Raw genomic sequence first — 14,741 nt, forward strand, 5'->3', positions numbered from 1 at the left:
GATAGAGTTCTTGCATGGGGGAATAAGAAAAACAATCAAGAACTCTTTAAGACAAGCCCAAACATGGGGATGTTTCCTCAAAGCAGGCAAAATAAGCACCCTTGGAAAGGGAACAAATATTAGATGCCCTTTGACGTAATCAAGCAGTGTATAAAATAGACTTCTCTCTGATCATTAAAGACGTACTGACCCTTCTTCCTGGTTACTGTGAACAACAAACAAATGAAGCCGAAAACATTTCATTGTATCACTTCATTTACACGTCAGATTTTATTCTGAGGTCAAGGTTCTTTCATAATTACATAATCCTTCTGTTAGGCCATCAATCTAAGCTGAAAATCGAAAGAGAAGTTTCTGTATTTCAGTTGTATTCGGTTCAATTACTCCAGTTTCTAGAAATAGCAAAACAAATAAGAAGTGTTATAGTTGGGCACTGTTGGGGCACTTGACAAACTTGTAACACACTTCCTACATACTTCCCCACCGGAAGCCACTCCCGAAAAACTCCCAAGAACATCTTACTATTTTCTGCTCATACTTGATGTGGAGCAAGTTGACGTGAAGTTTTGAGACTTCTCAAAAAAAACCAGACGAGTAATGTGCGCAGTTTGGGGGAGGAGGAGGTTACTTGTGAGCATAAAGTCACCAGCTTAGCGAGTCTGAGGTTTTGTCCGGTATGCGCTGAAGGGAGTACGGATTGGTTTTTGACGTCTTTTAGGTTGTGTCGCTGTGGTTGAAGCTTGAATTTTGTCCAAGCCTTATTTTACAGCTCTTAAGTAGTGACAGGAGAAAAAAAATGGGATATTACTTTCTCTTGGCGGTGAACACAGCTCGATTGTCTCTTTTCCATTACACTACAAATTCATACTTGACATTTCAGTTGAAAAACATATTTTAGCTTGCAGATCGGTTTTTATTTTATAAAGATTTTTGTTTTCTTCGCTCAAGCTTGAAACACGAGTCATTTCCTTTTAGTCTGTGTCGCTGCGGTTGAAGCTTGAATTTTGTCCAAGGCTTATTTTATAGCTATTAAGTAGTAACAAGAAAAAAGTGGGATATTACTTTCTCTTGGCAGTGAACATAACTCGATCGTCTCCTTTCCATTACACCACAAATTCGTATTTGACATTTCAGCTGAAAAATATCTTTTAGCTTGAAGATCGGTTGTTATTTTATAATAATTTTTGTTTTCTTCAGTCAAGCTTGAAACACAAGTCATTTCCTAATGAGGAAGGCGAAGAATCGCAAGCTGCTCTCACCTGTCACTCTAAAACATATGCCTGTTCTGAAAACTAAACAAATTTTCTCCCATATGGAAAACGGGATACATTGTTTTTCGTCAGTTTCGTCTCCCTCGGACATTTTCGCACATGGACTTGGCATATGGTCAAACAAAAAATTTAAAGAGAATTTTCAAGGATTATTCAGGCAATTATAAAACAAATTACAAGTCAGAGTTACATGATTTTGATTAAACGAGTTATATTGAACAGAAAGACAAAGGATTTCCCAACACCGCCATATGGAGCCTCCGTTCCTAAAATTCAGCGGATTTCTTCAAAAGACAACACAAGTTCCCGTATGTGCAGACGTGTGTACTTTATGTTCCTTCAAAAGAGGAAGCTGGTAGCCAGTTAAAACTGGCCACGGAATTTTGGAATTTTTCCTAGTGTTTACTGAGCGATTGCTAATACAGGTCCGGCAGATTTTGAAGATTATGTGTTAAATTTATTAGCTCAAGTTCAGCGCTAATACCCGCCTACAAGATGAGAGAAGTGGTTCTCACTGCAGCCAGCTTGGCGTTAACTGGGGCTGTTGTTGCGAATGCCTACTACCAAAAGAATCAATTTTACCCTTCTGTCGTGTACTTAACTAAATCCAGTCCAAGTATGGCGGTAAGCGGCTAGTTTTGACCGAATGAATTTATCAGGAAATCTGTCTTTTGTCGGTGAATGTAGCCGATCATCTGCTATGTATTGAAACGATGAAGCCTTACGTTTGTTTTGACATGAACTCTGTCATTCTCTCCGGTAGGTTTTGTACATTCAAGCGTTCGTGCTTGTTATTCTGTTCGGTAAAATGATGCGAAAGGTATTCTTTGGACAGTTGCGAGCAGCTGAGATGGAGGTAAAGTACTCTTCATTACAAATTAATCTTTCGGTCACAAATAGTGGGATAAAATTGGTCTCTTTGCTTAAAAGTGAGTGTATAAAAACTGTCAAGCGATCGAGTTTCTGTGACTAGTGTAAGTTGGAGGTACCATAGTAAATAAGGTTATAATTGCAAATAAATTATTTCACCTCTCTTTCCTTAAGAGAGGTTAATTAATTTACCTCCTGTTTGTCTTAAGCTTTGACTCTGATATCCCTTTTCAAGTGCCATAAATTCCTCATTCTAGTTTGCAATTTCAAATTTCATTCTTTCCTTTAGTTCACTTTCCCAAAAAGCACTCTCAAACAAACTGATCTTAACACATTTTTTTGGTTCTTTCAGCATTTGATAGAGAGATCATGGTATGCAGTCACTGAAACCTGCTTGGCATTTACAGTTTTCCGTGACGACTTTAGTCCTCGATTTGTTGCTCAGTTTACAATGTTGTTGTTTCTAAAATGCTTCCATTGGTTGGCGGAAGACAGGATTGACTACATGGAAAGAAGTCCTGTATTGACATGGTTATTCCATGTCCGAGCAGTTTTGCTTCTCATGTTTCTGGGGATGGTGGATGCAGTTCTTGTGCATGTTGCATATAATACAACTATGCAAAGTGGAGCATCAGTACAACTTGTTTTTGGATTTGAGGTTAGAATAGAGATTGATACAGCTTTTAACAGCAATAACAAGGGCATGAATAGTATTTTATAGGAGAGGGAGAGGTTATAATTAATTAAGAAGGAGGTTTTAATTATAAAGGTCTGCATGTCCTACATGAAGTGGCTTATACCAGCTTCTAATCATGTGGGATGATGAACTGACAAATGGAGTATTTATCCTAGGAGGATATTTACACTGGACAGATTCTTAGGATTTGTACATTTTCTCAAACCTGAATCACAAGATTTAAAGTGTTATTGACTCAGAAATACAAGCAGAGGTCATAATTACCTCAGGATCTTCTCCTTCCCAAATCTAACTATACCCCTGCATTACCTACTGTGGAGAAATGGTTAGGTTGCTGGATTTTGCACTGAAAGGTTCAGGTGTGAGGTTCATTTTGGCAAAATACTTTACTCTCATGCCATAAATCTTTCAGAGGGACTTTTACAGAGTGTTTTGAGAAGGAGGGGGGGGGGGTGTAACTTGCAATGTGCTTTGGTAATTTCCCATTCAGGAGGAAAAGCAACTTTCCTTGTTGTTTCATTCTGCTGAAACCTGAATGAGCTCAGGACAGAAGTGCAAATTCTATGCAGGAAAATAATGCAGACACATGCGTTAGTAAATGAGGATTTATAATTTCAAGACATGATGGTCATTTATAACAGGAATATGAACTGTGTTGAAGTGGTGACTTGTAGAACTTTACCAAAAATAATTTTTTTATCTCTCTGTGAGCTTCATCTAGGCTCCTGATTTAAATTTTTTTTCACAATTTTTGTTGCAGTATGCCATTCTGTTAACAATAGTAGTAACCATCCAGATGAAATACATCCTGCACATTGTAGACCTTCGAAGTGAAAATCCATGGGATAACAAAGCTGTGTATCTATTGTATACTGAATTAATTACAGGTAACACTGATTCTGTTTTATTTACCAAACCCTGTTAATGTCGCAAAGCAAGATATTTGGAGGTGTAACAATATTTGTGTCAAAGTTTGGCTCAAGAGGTCTAGGATTTTGACTGGATGATTTTCTCTGATCTTGTGCATTGCAATTCACAATTATGTAATTATTGACTGAGTAATGGAATCTGTTAGGAAAATAAGTTTTGGTCATGAAGTATGGAAGGGATGCAGCATGATGTAGAGCAAAGTATTTTCCAGCGTCACCCAACCCATGCTGTGACTTAGTCAATAAGCAATTTATAATACCACCTCCACCGTTTCACTTTCTTTCTTTCTTTTGTCATGGTATACAACCTTCATACAAGGATTTTTTTCTAAAATATTTTAACAAAAGTGCATGTGGGTCATATTCGTTTCATGATTATTTCTTGTTATTTCTTTTGTCGTAGGTTTTATCAAGAGTGTTCTTTATATTTGTTTTATGATCATCATGATCAAAGTACATACATTCCCACTTTTTGCCATTAGACCCATGTACTTGACGTTACGGTAAGTCTCTTGATTTTTCTTAAATCAAGCATTGCATCACAAAGAACCATTGTTTTATCACAGATAAATACTGGTAACTAGGGGAAAATTCATTTGATTGTTGTTAAACCAAATTATTTGCAACAACTTATGAGAAGAAAGAAAAATATCATTGTAAACATTAAGAAATCATAATAGTTTAGTTTTCAGTGCATTGATGTTCCTTAAAAACAGTGGTGGGAATTTTTCAGACCAATCACTACGGTTAAAAAAGGAATAACAAAATAATGTGAGGTAACTTTAAGCATTGAATTGAAAACTTCTCCAAACTGAGTCAACTACCTTGTATGCATAGGAATCAAAGAAAATTTTCCTAGGGAAGGGCATAAACCAAACAACAAACACATTAACCTTTTAGTTGTATTTCCACTCCAATGATGTAATAATTTAATCCTTTAACTCCCAAGATCTGATTGTTTAGTTTCCCCTCTTGCTGCTACACAACTACTTGCAAATTAGTGGCAAGAATTTGGTGTAAGATCAAGATAAGAACTTTTACCTGATAAGTTTGAGTATTCTCATTAACTGTTTGCTAAAAATAGTGAGGAAATTATAGGAAGAAGTTAAATGTTAGTCACTTCTGGGAGTTAAAGGGTTAAAAGAAAGCTAATGAATTAAACATTTCATTTTCAAGCCTTCTTATGAATTAAGGTGCAGAGCTTAATCCATTTTGTGGTTTCATTGTAGGGGATTCAAGAAATGTATTAGTGATGTTATTATGTCTCGGCGTGCTATTTCAAATATGAATACACTGTGAGTACCAGTAGATGTTTATTTCTGGGAACCCTTTCCCATTTGCCAACCTCGTAGGACAGCTAAGACTGTGGCTTTGTTTGATTGCTTGTGAATGTCTATTCTCCAAACCAGAGGATTCTCTTCTTGGAGAACTGTTAACTTTGTCAAACAGAAACTGTTAAAGGATGAATTTTACTGGTGTACTTATTAATCAAGGCTAGTGCTGTGATGTAATTTTTTTTCCTTTGTGTCTTGTCTAGTTATCCAGATGCCACACCTGAAGAACTCCAACAAGGGGACAATGTATGCATTATATGTCGTGAAGAAATGACCACAGGCTGTAAAAAATTACCATGCAATCACATATTCCATACAAGCTGCTTACGCTCTTGGTTTCAAAGGCAGCAAACATGTCCAACATGTAGAATGGATGTACTCAGACCTCAGCCCCCACCACAGCCTCAGCAGCCGCCACCCCCACAAGCTCCTCAGCCCCCTTTTGGCTTCCATCCCATGGGGGTTCCTCCTCCGCCTATGGGAATTCCCCCTACCCCAGGCGTACAACCCCAAGGTCTACAAAACGGTAAGAACTTATTGGAAATGAGACTTATTTGTGCCTGTAAAAACTTCATGGTTGTGTTTTGTAAAACTTGCATCCTTCTTCCCTTAACTGAGTTTTTTTGTTGTTGTTGTATTTCTTTTTGCCTGATGTTTGCAGCACATACTTGATTGAGCACCCAAACTACAAGAGTTGTACTGGTTGAATCATACTGACAGGCTTTGAAAACCTGCTTCACATCAATCATTGTATCTGTTCCAATCTTTCTCTGAGAAGTGGAATATGTATATACATGGCGCTTCTATCAAAAGTTTTCTGATTAATTGTTCAAGCTCATTCTCATTTCATTTTCTCAACTCATCCCTTATTAGCCCCTCAACCCCTAAGATCTGATTGTAAATTCTCCTCTCTTGCTGTTACATATTTATTTGTAAATTGGTTATGAGAATTTGGTGTTAGATCAAGATAACAACTTCTAGCTGATAAGTTTGAGAATTCTCAATTCCTGTTTGCTGATAAAATGTATGGATATTATAAGGAGAAGTTACATGTTGATCACTTCTGGGAGATAAAGAGTGAAAGAATATAATTCACATCACTTGATACATGTTAACCCTTTGACACCTAAGAGTGACTAAAGGAGTTCTTGATTGTTAGACAAATTCTCCCTGTCAGCACTAGGAAATATATAGAGAACAGTTTGGAGAATATGATAACTGATGTTTGGGTATAAAGGGTTAATGTCTTGTTTTTACTCTTAGCTCCTCCAGTCATGTTTCCTGGTTGGCCACCAATGGGTGTTCCTCCATTTCCACCAGGACAACAACCTCCTGTCCCATCACAAGCACCTGCCCCTGGTGTTACTTCTGCTACTGGTTCTAGTAGTCCTCCACAACCAGGTATAAACACAGCCCTTTTGTAATCTTTTTCTTCCCATTTTATTGTATAAATCATGAGATGCTTTATCCAAGGCTGTCACTAAGTTTTGAAGTAGTTACTATGTTGGAGATATCACCCATAGCAGTGGGATGTGTGACCTGGTGTAATGAAACCAGTAATTGCAAGAAAGAAAACATATTTCACCCTTTATCAGTAACTGCTATTGAAATGTGGTGGGTCATTCCAGAAACAAATTTCTTTCTAACATTTCATGTAAACTTCTGTGCAGTTATTGATATTTTCATGATGAACAAGCAAGTTTTTAATGTAACTTTGGCATAGATCTCTGATCTTGTGTGAAGGAATTTTGTGTTTTTGTATTTTTCTGGCAGGTCCAAGTTCAGCTCAGGATGCCAGCCAAACACAGGTGTTGTGCTTTTAACTTCACTATCAATAACTAATATGAGACACAGCTGTGATTTATTTGTTTTAGTCTGTGGAAATAAATTATATTTGCCAGGTTTCAACTCTTTTTGCATCAGACTCAGTCAATATGTCTTACTGAGTTGTAATTGTAAAGTTCAGGACCCATTTGTTCAAAGGACTGATATTGCTATCTACCGAATAGAGATTTATCTGGTGTTTAGGTTTATCCAGCCTTTGAATGACTTAAGCCAGAATATTTTATTGTTTGGAGTTGCAAGATGAATTTCAAGATTTCTATTTGTTAAGTTTAGTGAAAGGTTGTTGACCAACTACTAAGGAAAAGCATGCCAACTGCTTTTGTCACTCATTGTATGCTTGTGGATCTCTGATTTAAATCACATATCATCAGCTTCTGAGTTTTTGAGTTGAACCACAGGAAAAAGGAATTATGAAAGACCTAAAGACAGAAACTTCAGCTGTGCTTCCTTTCTGTTCTCAGTTATTTTTATTTTCTCTTCTTTAGATGCCAGGATTTGGGATGCCTCCACCATTTATGTTTCCTCCACCTTTCATGATGCCACCTTTCATGTTTGGTAAGTTGTCAGGGTTTATTTGCTCAATGAAATAAGATGCAATTGCTTTTATATAAGAAGAATTTTGATTGGTTCTCCCTTATGATCTAATGGATAGTAGACCCATAGATGATGTCACAATAAAAATCATTTTCATTTTTATCATACAGTGCAAATTTATAGATTTGATGTTGCCGGTGTTGTGTTCAGTTATGGATCACAGAAGACGTCAAATCCTTTAACCATTATGAATGACCAACAGTTAATTTCTCCTTACAGTATAAGCCTTAAATCAAATGTAAAGGCTGTGAGAATAAAGGAAGTGATCATCAATTTAAGAAGCTCATGATTATCAAGCAAATTCTCCTAGTCAATGCCATAAGAAATCTATAGAAAACAGTATGGAGAATCTGCACCCTGATGTTAGGATGTAAAGGGTTAATTGGGTGTGTGTAATTTTTTTTTTCCCATTAGGTGATCTCAGCATGCCTCCCAACATGGACTTTTCATCTCTAAATATTGAACAGCTGGTAGCTGTTGAAGGTCAGGAAAGACAGAATGTGGAAGCAAGGATAAACATGTTACGGACTGTACATGCCCTGCTGGATGCTGCCATAGTGCAGCTTAATCAATACACTCAGATGGTAAACGCGCAGAGGTAAGTTAAGTAAATGAAAGTTCATGTAAAGCAATGATTCATGTGTGTGTGCTGGAATTTAGGCAATTTCAGCAAAGAAACCAAAAATAAAATTAGGCTTCAACAGGGTTTGAACTCCTGCTTCCCAGATACTACTTGGCAGGTACACGTCAGGAGCAAGGCACAGTTTAGAGGGTTCTTCAATCCTGTAGAGGAATCCATATCATTAAAATTGTGATTAAATTAATGTTCTTGATCAATTTTTAAATGGTCCTTAAGGGAAAGCTGCAATCCACTTTATGATTGGTTCTTTCCTGAAAAGGAATCTGATCACATTTTCTTTCGTTTAAAATTATTATTGAATTAGTGTTCTAGGTCAATTTTTAAATGATCCTGGTGGGAAAACTTCATTCCACTTTGTGGTTGGTTCAGAAAGTCAGAGCTTTTTGCTCAACCAGTGGGATGCAAAGCTCAAACTAACCACAAGTTGGTAACCCACAGAGCGGAAAAGAGGGAGGCCTGGTACGGAGTCTACCTACTCCACCACTACCTTTGTTCCGTTTACAATCGCGTCGTTTTACTGACTGAACACAGTAATTCCCCTCACGTGACTGCCTCGAGAGGCAGACTAGCTTCCTTGCCTGCCACAAACAGTAGACCCATTTGCTAAATCACCTCCGACTTTTCTTTGCTTCTCACACTGCGTATTTGTCTTTCAGACAACCGCCCTTAAATGTTCCTCAGCCGTCGACCTCAGCGGGACCCTCAGGATATGGGACCGCTGAAGCAGGTCCCTCGGGATTAGGAACGACAGAAAATGGTCCCTCGGAATTGGGGTCAGGAGGCGCACAATCTTCGGTACTCGGCGGAACGACAAAGACAGCGGGAACGAATACATTCTTATCCGCAGGGAAATCATCTTCACCTACACCTGGGCCTTCCGCAGAATCTGATTCTTCAGCCTCTGAATACTCGGCGGCAAAAGCCGCAGTTTCAACAGATAAAGACATTTCGCAAACAGAACTGAACTCAAATGACGAGAACTCTGAAATAAGGCGGCGTAGACTGGAGCGCTTTTCGAACACCACGAATCAAGACAGTGGTGATAATGAGCACGAGAACTGATAATGTATATGGCTGTTAGACACGGACAGTTTTCAGGAATCTTAATGAATATGGACATGCCACCTTCGAGCAGTGACTCTTAGTGTAAAATCTTATTTAAAGTTTTTAGTTTCAGACCGGTGAATGAAATGAGTTCCCAAGCTTCTTCGGTGTCGGGAAGAATGAGACAGATTCCAAGGAAATGTTTCTTGTAAAGGACAACGAACGAACACATAGGCATCTTTCTTGAGAAAGGCAACATCCAAGAGAAGGAAATCTAGAAAAATTTAATTTAATTGAAATAACTATTAGTTTTTCAGGGATATTTTTCATATTTCTAAACCCATATGGAATATATAAAACAACAAGGTGTGGAAATTGATTTCCTGTCTAGTAAATGTCTGCTAAGAGACTTTGAGGACCTTTGAAGTAAGACATATTGAAGTTTATATGAAACTGTGGGCGAGTGTAGCTTAAAAATTTCGCTGTCGGTATCAAAATAGCCTAAAGTTAATATTTGAAAAATGATTGTGATAAAATAGAGAGGAAGACTTGAAAACATACTCTGTCGGTTGAGGCCCGATTTTGATCGCTCTCTCGGATCCAGTCTTCCTTCCCGTGTGATCGAAAACATTTAAGTAAACAAAAAGCGAGCAAGCCCAAAAGACGCGTTCAGTAACGTTAAAAAAAGCATATAGTTTATTTCCGTTCATTTGTTTACAAGGACACATCACAATTTGAAACTCAGTTGAATAACATCACTTTCAGTCAAAATAGATTTTCCCATATCTGAATGACAAACTGATCAAATAATACCAGCAGATTTATGCGATGACTTGATTTGTTATATGGAAAATGAATTTTGTTGTTTAGAGTAGGGATATCTACGGATTGAAATAACAAAAACTATTATCACTAGCACAAATAATTCATATCGGTTTATTGTACCTGATGAATTTAAAGTTCACAAGGTTGTTTCACGGATGATTCAAGCGATAGTCTCAGGACGAAGGGCTAACTCTTGAAACGTCGGCTTCAAAAATTCTGTACGGTGGCTAATTTACATCATGTCAGTTGATAAAAGAAAATTGTCGACCTCCTTCCGACGCCGCAGCACAGTTGGAAACTTACCCCCTTTATTTTACTGAGGAAGTTGATTAACAAATCGTGAAACTCGCATATCTCAAGTAAGATTTCGCTTTGGCTGATTGAGAGCCTTTTTAGAGAGAAAAAAACATCAACTATGACTCGGAGTAGGTATTCGAAAGAGGAGGAAGTTTACTCTAATAGTGTCACTCGCTTGATTGATGATTCTTCCTTAGTAACCGTTCACGGAAGCTGTATCAAAATGTGACATGAAGAAGTTCTGACAGCGAAATTTGTTTGTAGTAGTAACCAGAACTTATTTCATTCGTTTAAGTTTTCTCCATCTTCTTGTTCGATACCATAATTATTCCTTTTTATCGAAAGTTTTCTCCTTTACAGGGTTGAAATTTTGATCACTCTTGCACGCAGCTTGTAATTCGGTTACATCATCATTACCGTCATTCGCTTTACGAACTAGACGGATACGCTAAAAATATCACCAACGAGTTCAAAAAACAGGTCCAGTTGTTGACACCAGTCCAACAAAAGCTTGTCGTGCTTTCCCCAGTGTCTATAAGTTACGTTGCCGGAAAGTTGCTAAGGCTTTGATCTTAAAGATATCTTAAGGATAAGGCTTGGGATAAATTCTTTCCTACGAATCAAATCACTTGCAAACAAGCGAAAAGGTAAGCAAGATAAGAACGGTCACGGCGAGCGTTGATGCAGTTAATACGGTTTCACAGCTCACATGTTTGTTTCTTAATATTACATCACGCCGAAAAAATAATACCGTCGCAATTGGATTTATGCTCACCGCTTTTTGAACAACCAGCTCGCGTATTAAACGAAGAGGGATAGTTTTTGGAGAGAAAGCAGTATGTTGATCTCTCGTGCCCCAAGAAAATCGGCAGATCGCACGAAAAAAATATTTAAAAGAAGCATCTACTTGTCAACTTAATAATTACGAATGCACAATATCTTCTTTGAATTTGGATACCTTAATAAATCAAAAAAACCATTGCTGACAAAGCCATACAAAAGAAGGAAAATTAATTGACCATTGCTAAATTCCTGTTGTCAGGTATTCGAAGTAAATTCTTTCGCCAGTCACGGTTTCTATGAGGGCAATTCAAACATTTGTGTAAAAGCAGAGAGTAGTTTTTTGAGATGGTTCTCCGTAGCATTGCTCTCAAAAAAAAGTGGCGCTTTGTTGTAATAAGGATTAATGAATATGGTAAAAATTAGTTAATCAACAGGTGAATTGAGATGAATCTGTAGTCTTAGACCTTCATACTTGGAGGCAAAAAGTCTCCAGCTTTCTTAGTTTCCAACAAAATAAAAACACGTGCCATGAAGATTTAGAAAAATAGGTGCGATATTAAGTGAAATGCACAAACAATCAAAGTGCTTGTGCTGACGTGGCGAAACGATTACGTGGCCAAGTAATCACTTCGATCAGAATTCTTACCAGACTTGTTCGGGATTCGAAGGAGTAGAAACATATTAAAAAAAAAATCAAACTATACGAGTTAAAAGAAAACTTTGTGAATGTCACTAAGGATAAATGAAACACCACATCGTTTTAAGTGCTAAGTAAAAAAAAAATAAATATGGAGGAACGAGAGGATAATTTAAGGCTTTCATTTCACTTTCGAGGGCTTATAGTACAGAGAGCATAGGGTCTTGCTTTTTCGTGAATAACCAAAGAAGTGAATGAGGTTTGATTAATTCAGTTTCAGTCGAAATAGTGCAACAGAGAATTTTATTCAATTCAAAAAATGAGAGGAAGGAACCAGCTGTATCTGGATACTAGTGTGCGTTAAGTCCTTCGTTTTACTAGGAAAACGAGAATGGCAAATGTTCAAATTTACCTCAATATACAAGGATTTAGGGACTTCATTTGGGTGAAACAGGGAACAGGTAATTATTTCTTCCGGAAAATTGAAAGAATGAGACCCAGATAAAGATAAATCTTTTCAAGGAATACGGAAAATAAGGGGTTTGCCTAGAAGAAAAAAAAAAGTAATTCGAGTTAGTTTGTATAGGGAATGGATGGATTGCAATGATTCCTTTCAGCTAACAGAGGCAGAGAGACATTTTTTGACCCTTTTATGGACTGAAACATTTTGATCCTGAAAACTCTTCCTGTAAAACATAGGACAATTGCAATTTTTTTAACATATTTGTATAAACCAGGATTACTAAATGACAGTCATAGCAGAATGCCTGATTTAAACTTTCCTTTAGGTTCAAATTACAAGCAAAGATGTCTCGTTTTTTGGTGTTATTTCTCATTGCTGTGATATCAAGTGGTTCAGGTGCGTTAATGTGTCTCTTGGTCAGTTTCAATAGTGTTTACACCCTAACATCAAACACACTGAAAATGATCCCCAATTGAAGAAGCTCTTGATTGTTAAACAAATTCTTCCTGTCAGAACCTTAGGAAATGTATAGAGAACAGTATGGAGAATATGCATCTTGATGCTAGGGTGTTATGGTTTAGTCAGAATATAAGAGCTTATAAGATTTTTTTAAGACCTTCAGAAAAGAAGTTCAGCCGAGCATTTGTTTTTACGGAACCTCTTTTGTATTTTTAGAGGGAATTTCCTTTCGTCGAGTTTGTGAACATCAGCGGATGAGAATAAATTGCGGCTCGAAGGTCATCAACATCGTAAGCGCTACTTACGGACGCACCCGGAGAGGAGTTTGTGGATTTAGAAATAATAGAAACACCAATTGTCATGCTGGAACATCCATGATGGTCGCTAAATATGAGTGCCAAGGACAGTCAAAGTGCATATTGCACGCTAAAAACTCAGCCTTTGGAGACCCGTGCGTGGGCACTTTCAAATATCTGGAAGTAGGTCACAACTTGTATTTTCAAAAAATTACCTTAAATATATATATTTTTTTCGCGTTGGCTTAATTCTTTTTTTTTACGTTGTTGCAACGTTAAAAAGTGTTACACAGGAAAGAAGTCATAAAACTAATTCTAACTAGTAGTCACGATTTTGATATTAAGTGCGCAAAGCCTGAATGGGGGGGGGGGGGGGGGGTGTAAACAAAAAGACAACAATGGCTCTGCTGATTTCTAAAAAACCGGAATTCAACATTCTAATTTTTGATTTTTTCCCGCTTTTTTTGGTTGCAGAACTCAGCGAGATTTAGGTAACTAGATTATTAACTATTTCCTCCCCTTATCTTTCTCTCATCAGAGTTTCACTGTATTGATTTTATTTTTTTTTAAAAGGTGAAGTATGAGTGCGTACCAAAATCACAAGTCCGAGACTCAGTTTTACTGCGAATCTGTGAGCACCGCACGCAGACAATCAGGTGTCCTTCGTGCAAACCGAAGATCAACATCGTATCAGCAAACTATGGCCGTTTAACTGGTGGCCACATCTGTGGAGGACGAGTACGAACCACGAACTGCGGAGCTGCGGGATCGCTCGACAAAGTAAAAAGATCCTGCCAGGGGAAACGCAGCTGCCGTTTGACAGCATCAAATGGGATCTATGGGGATCCTTGTGTTGGTACATATAAGTATCTTGAGGTAAGAGTAACTCAATTTTATTTTTAAACTCTCCTTTTTTCCCTCCGTACCTCGATATCGAGTTCAGCAGGACCTAAACTACCTCATTTTTTTCCACCAAGCTGGAACTGCTGACATTTTAAAGTGCAGGCTCAGCCAAAACAGAGTCAAAACATCTGCGCATGGGCAAACATTGAAACGTGAAGAGGCAGCGTCGCGCATTGTAATCACTTTCAATAAATGATAATAAATTACGTCAAGGCGCACAATATTTTCACCGTGTTTTAAAAAGTAAAGTGAGAAAATAGCCTTAGGTAGAGCAATTTTGACTTGAATGTCGATAACAATCGAAGTTAAATTTGTTTTGTCTCACGTCGCTGTGTGATTGGTGCAGAAAACTCACGCGATCATTTCACTTTCTCTCAACCAGATGGAAACTTCATGGCAATCGCTACATGGTCACACGCATTTTCCCGCGCTTTTTTTTTTTTTTTTTTCATCATGAGTTCTTATTGGTCCTATGATTGTTTTCTTTATCCTAATTTGCCTTTGTGATTTTTTCATTTATCAACAGGTCAGATACAGATGTGAGGAGTGATAGCACATGGTCAGCGGGCGTCAGAGGTTGAAAGTTCATGAAACAGAAATGATTCAATGTAGTCCATAGAGCTTAGTAAAAGAGATCATTAAAGTCCTCTCGACGCTAATAAATGTCCGTGGTCACCTTGTATCTGCTTCAATTCTTGCACGGCCTAAAACGGGAGTGATTTTCAAAAGATCGACAAAGCGATAGTGTAAATTGGAAAGAAAGATATCTGCCAACCTGGCGATGTGAGGGGCCAGCATTAACCCTCTCTCCCCTCTCACTCACTTCAAAAACTTGCACTACCTCTCGATCAGAC

The 14,741-nt window shown here is 37.8% G+C and overlaps 2 protein-coding genes across 2 annotated transcripts; both read left to right on the plus strand.

Moving 5' to 3' along the window:
• The first annotated feature begins 1,593 nt into the window (after nt 1-1,593).
• LOC131779681 (E3 ubiquitin-protein ligase synoviolin A-like) lies at nt 1,594-10,052 on the plus strand. Its single transcript, XM_059096256.2, has 12 exons — nt 1,594-1,895; nt 2,035-2,127; nt 2,494-2,799; nt 3,599-3,725; nt 4,171-4,270; nt 4,997-5,062; nt 5,305-5,627; nt 6,365-6,502; nt 6,875-6,909; nt 7,432-7,501; nt 7,955-8,138; nt 8,837-10,052. The coding sequence occupies exons 1-12, from the start codon at nt 1,767-1,769 to the stop codon at nt 9,240-9,242; spliced, it is 1,977 nt and encodes a 658-aa protein (XP_058952239.1). The 5' UTR covers nt 1,594-1,766; the 3' UTR covers nt 9,243-10,052.
• A 785-nt stretch (nt 10,053-10,837) lies between these two features.
• Nucleotides 10,838-14,567, plus strand: LOC131779655 (L-rhamnose-binding lectin CSL3-like). The gene is made up of 5 exons (XM_066169705.1): nt 10,838-10,993; nt 12,555-12,625; nt 12,905-13,167; nt 13,558-13,860; nt 14,414-14,567. Exons 2-5 carry the CDS (start codon nt 12,574-12,576, stop codon nt 14,435-14,437), a joined length of 642 nt encoding a protein of 213 aa, XP_066025802.1. The 5' UTR covers nt 10,838-10,993; nt 12,555-12,573; the 3' UTR covers nt 14,438-14,567.
• Nucleotides 14,568-14,741: the final 174 nt, after the last annotated feature.

This window comes from Pocillopora verrucosa, chromosome 7, assembly GCF_036669915.1.
Source record: "Pocillopora verrucosa isolate sample1 chromosome 7, ASM3666991v2, whole genome shotgun sequence".
In the NCBI taxonomy this organism is placed as follows: Eukaryota; Metazoa; Cnidaria; class Anthozoa; order Scleractinia; family Pocilloporidae; genus Pocillopora; species Pocillopora verrucosa.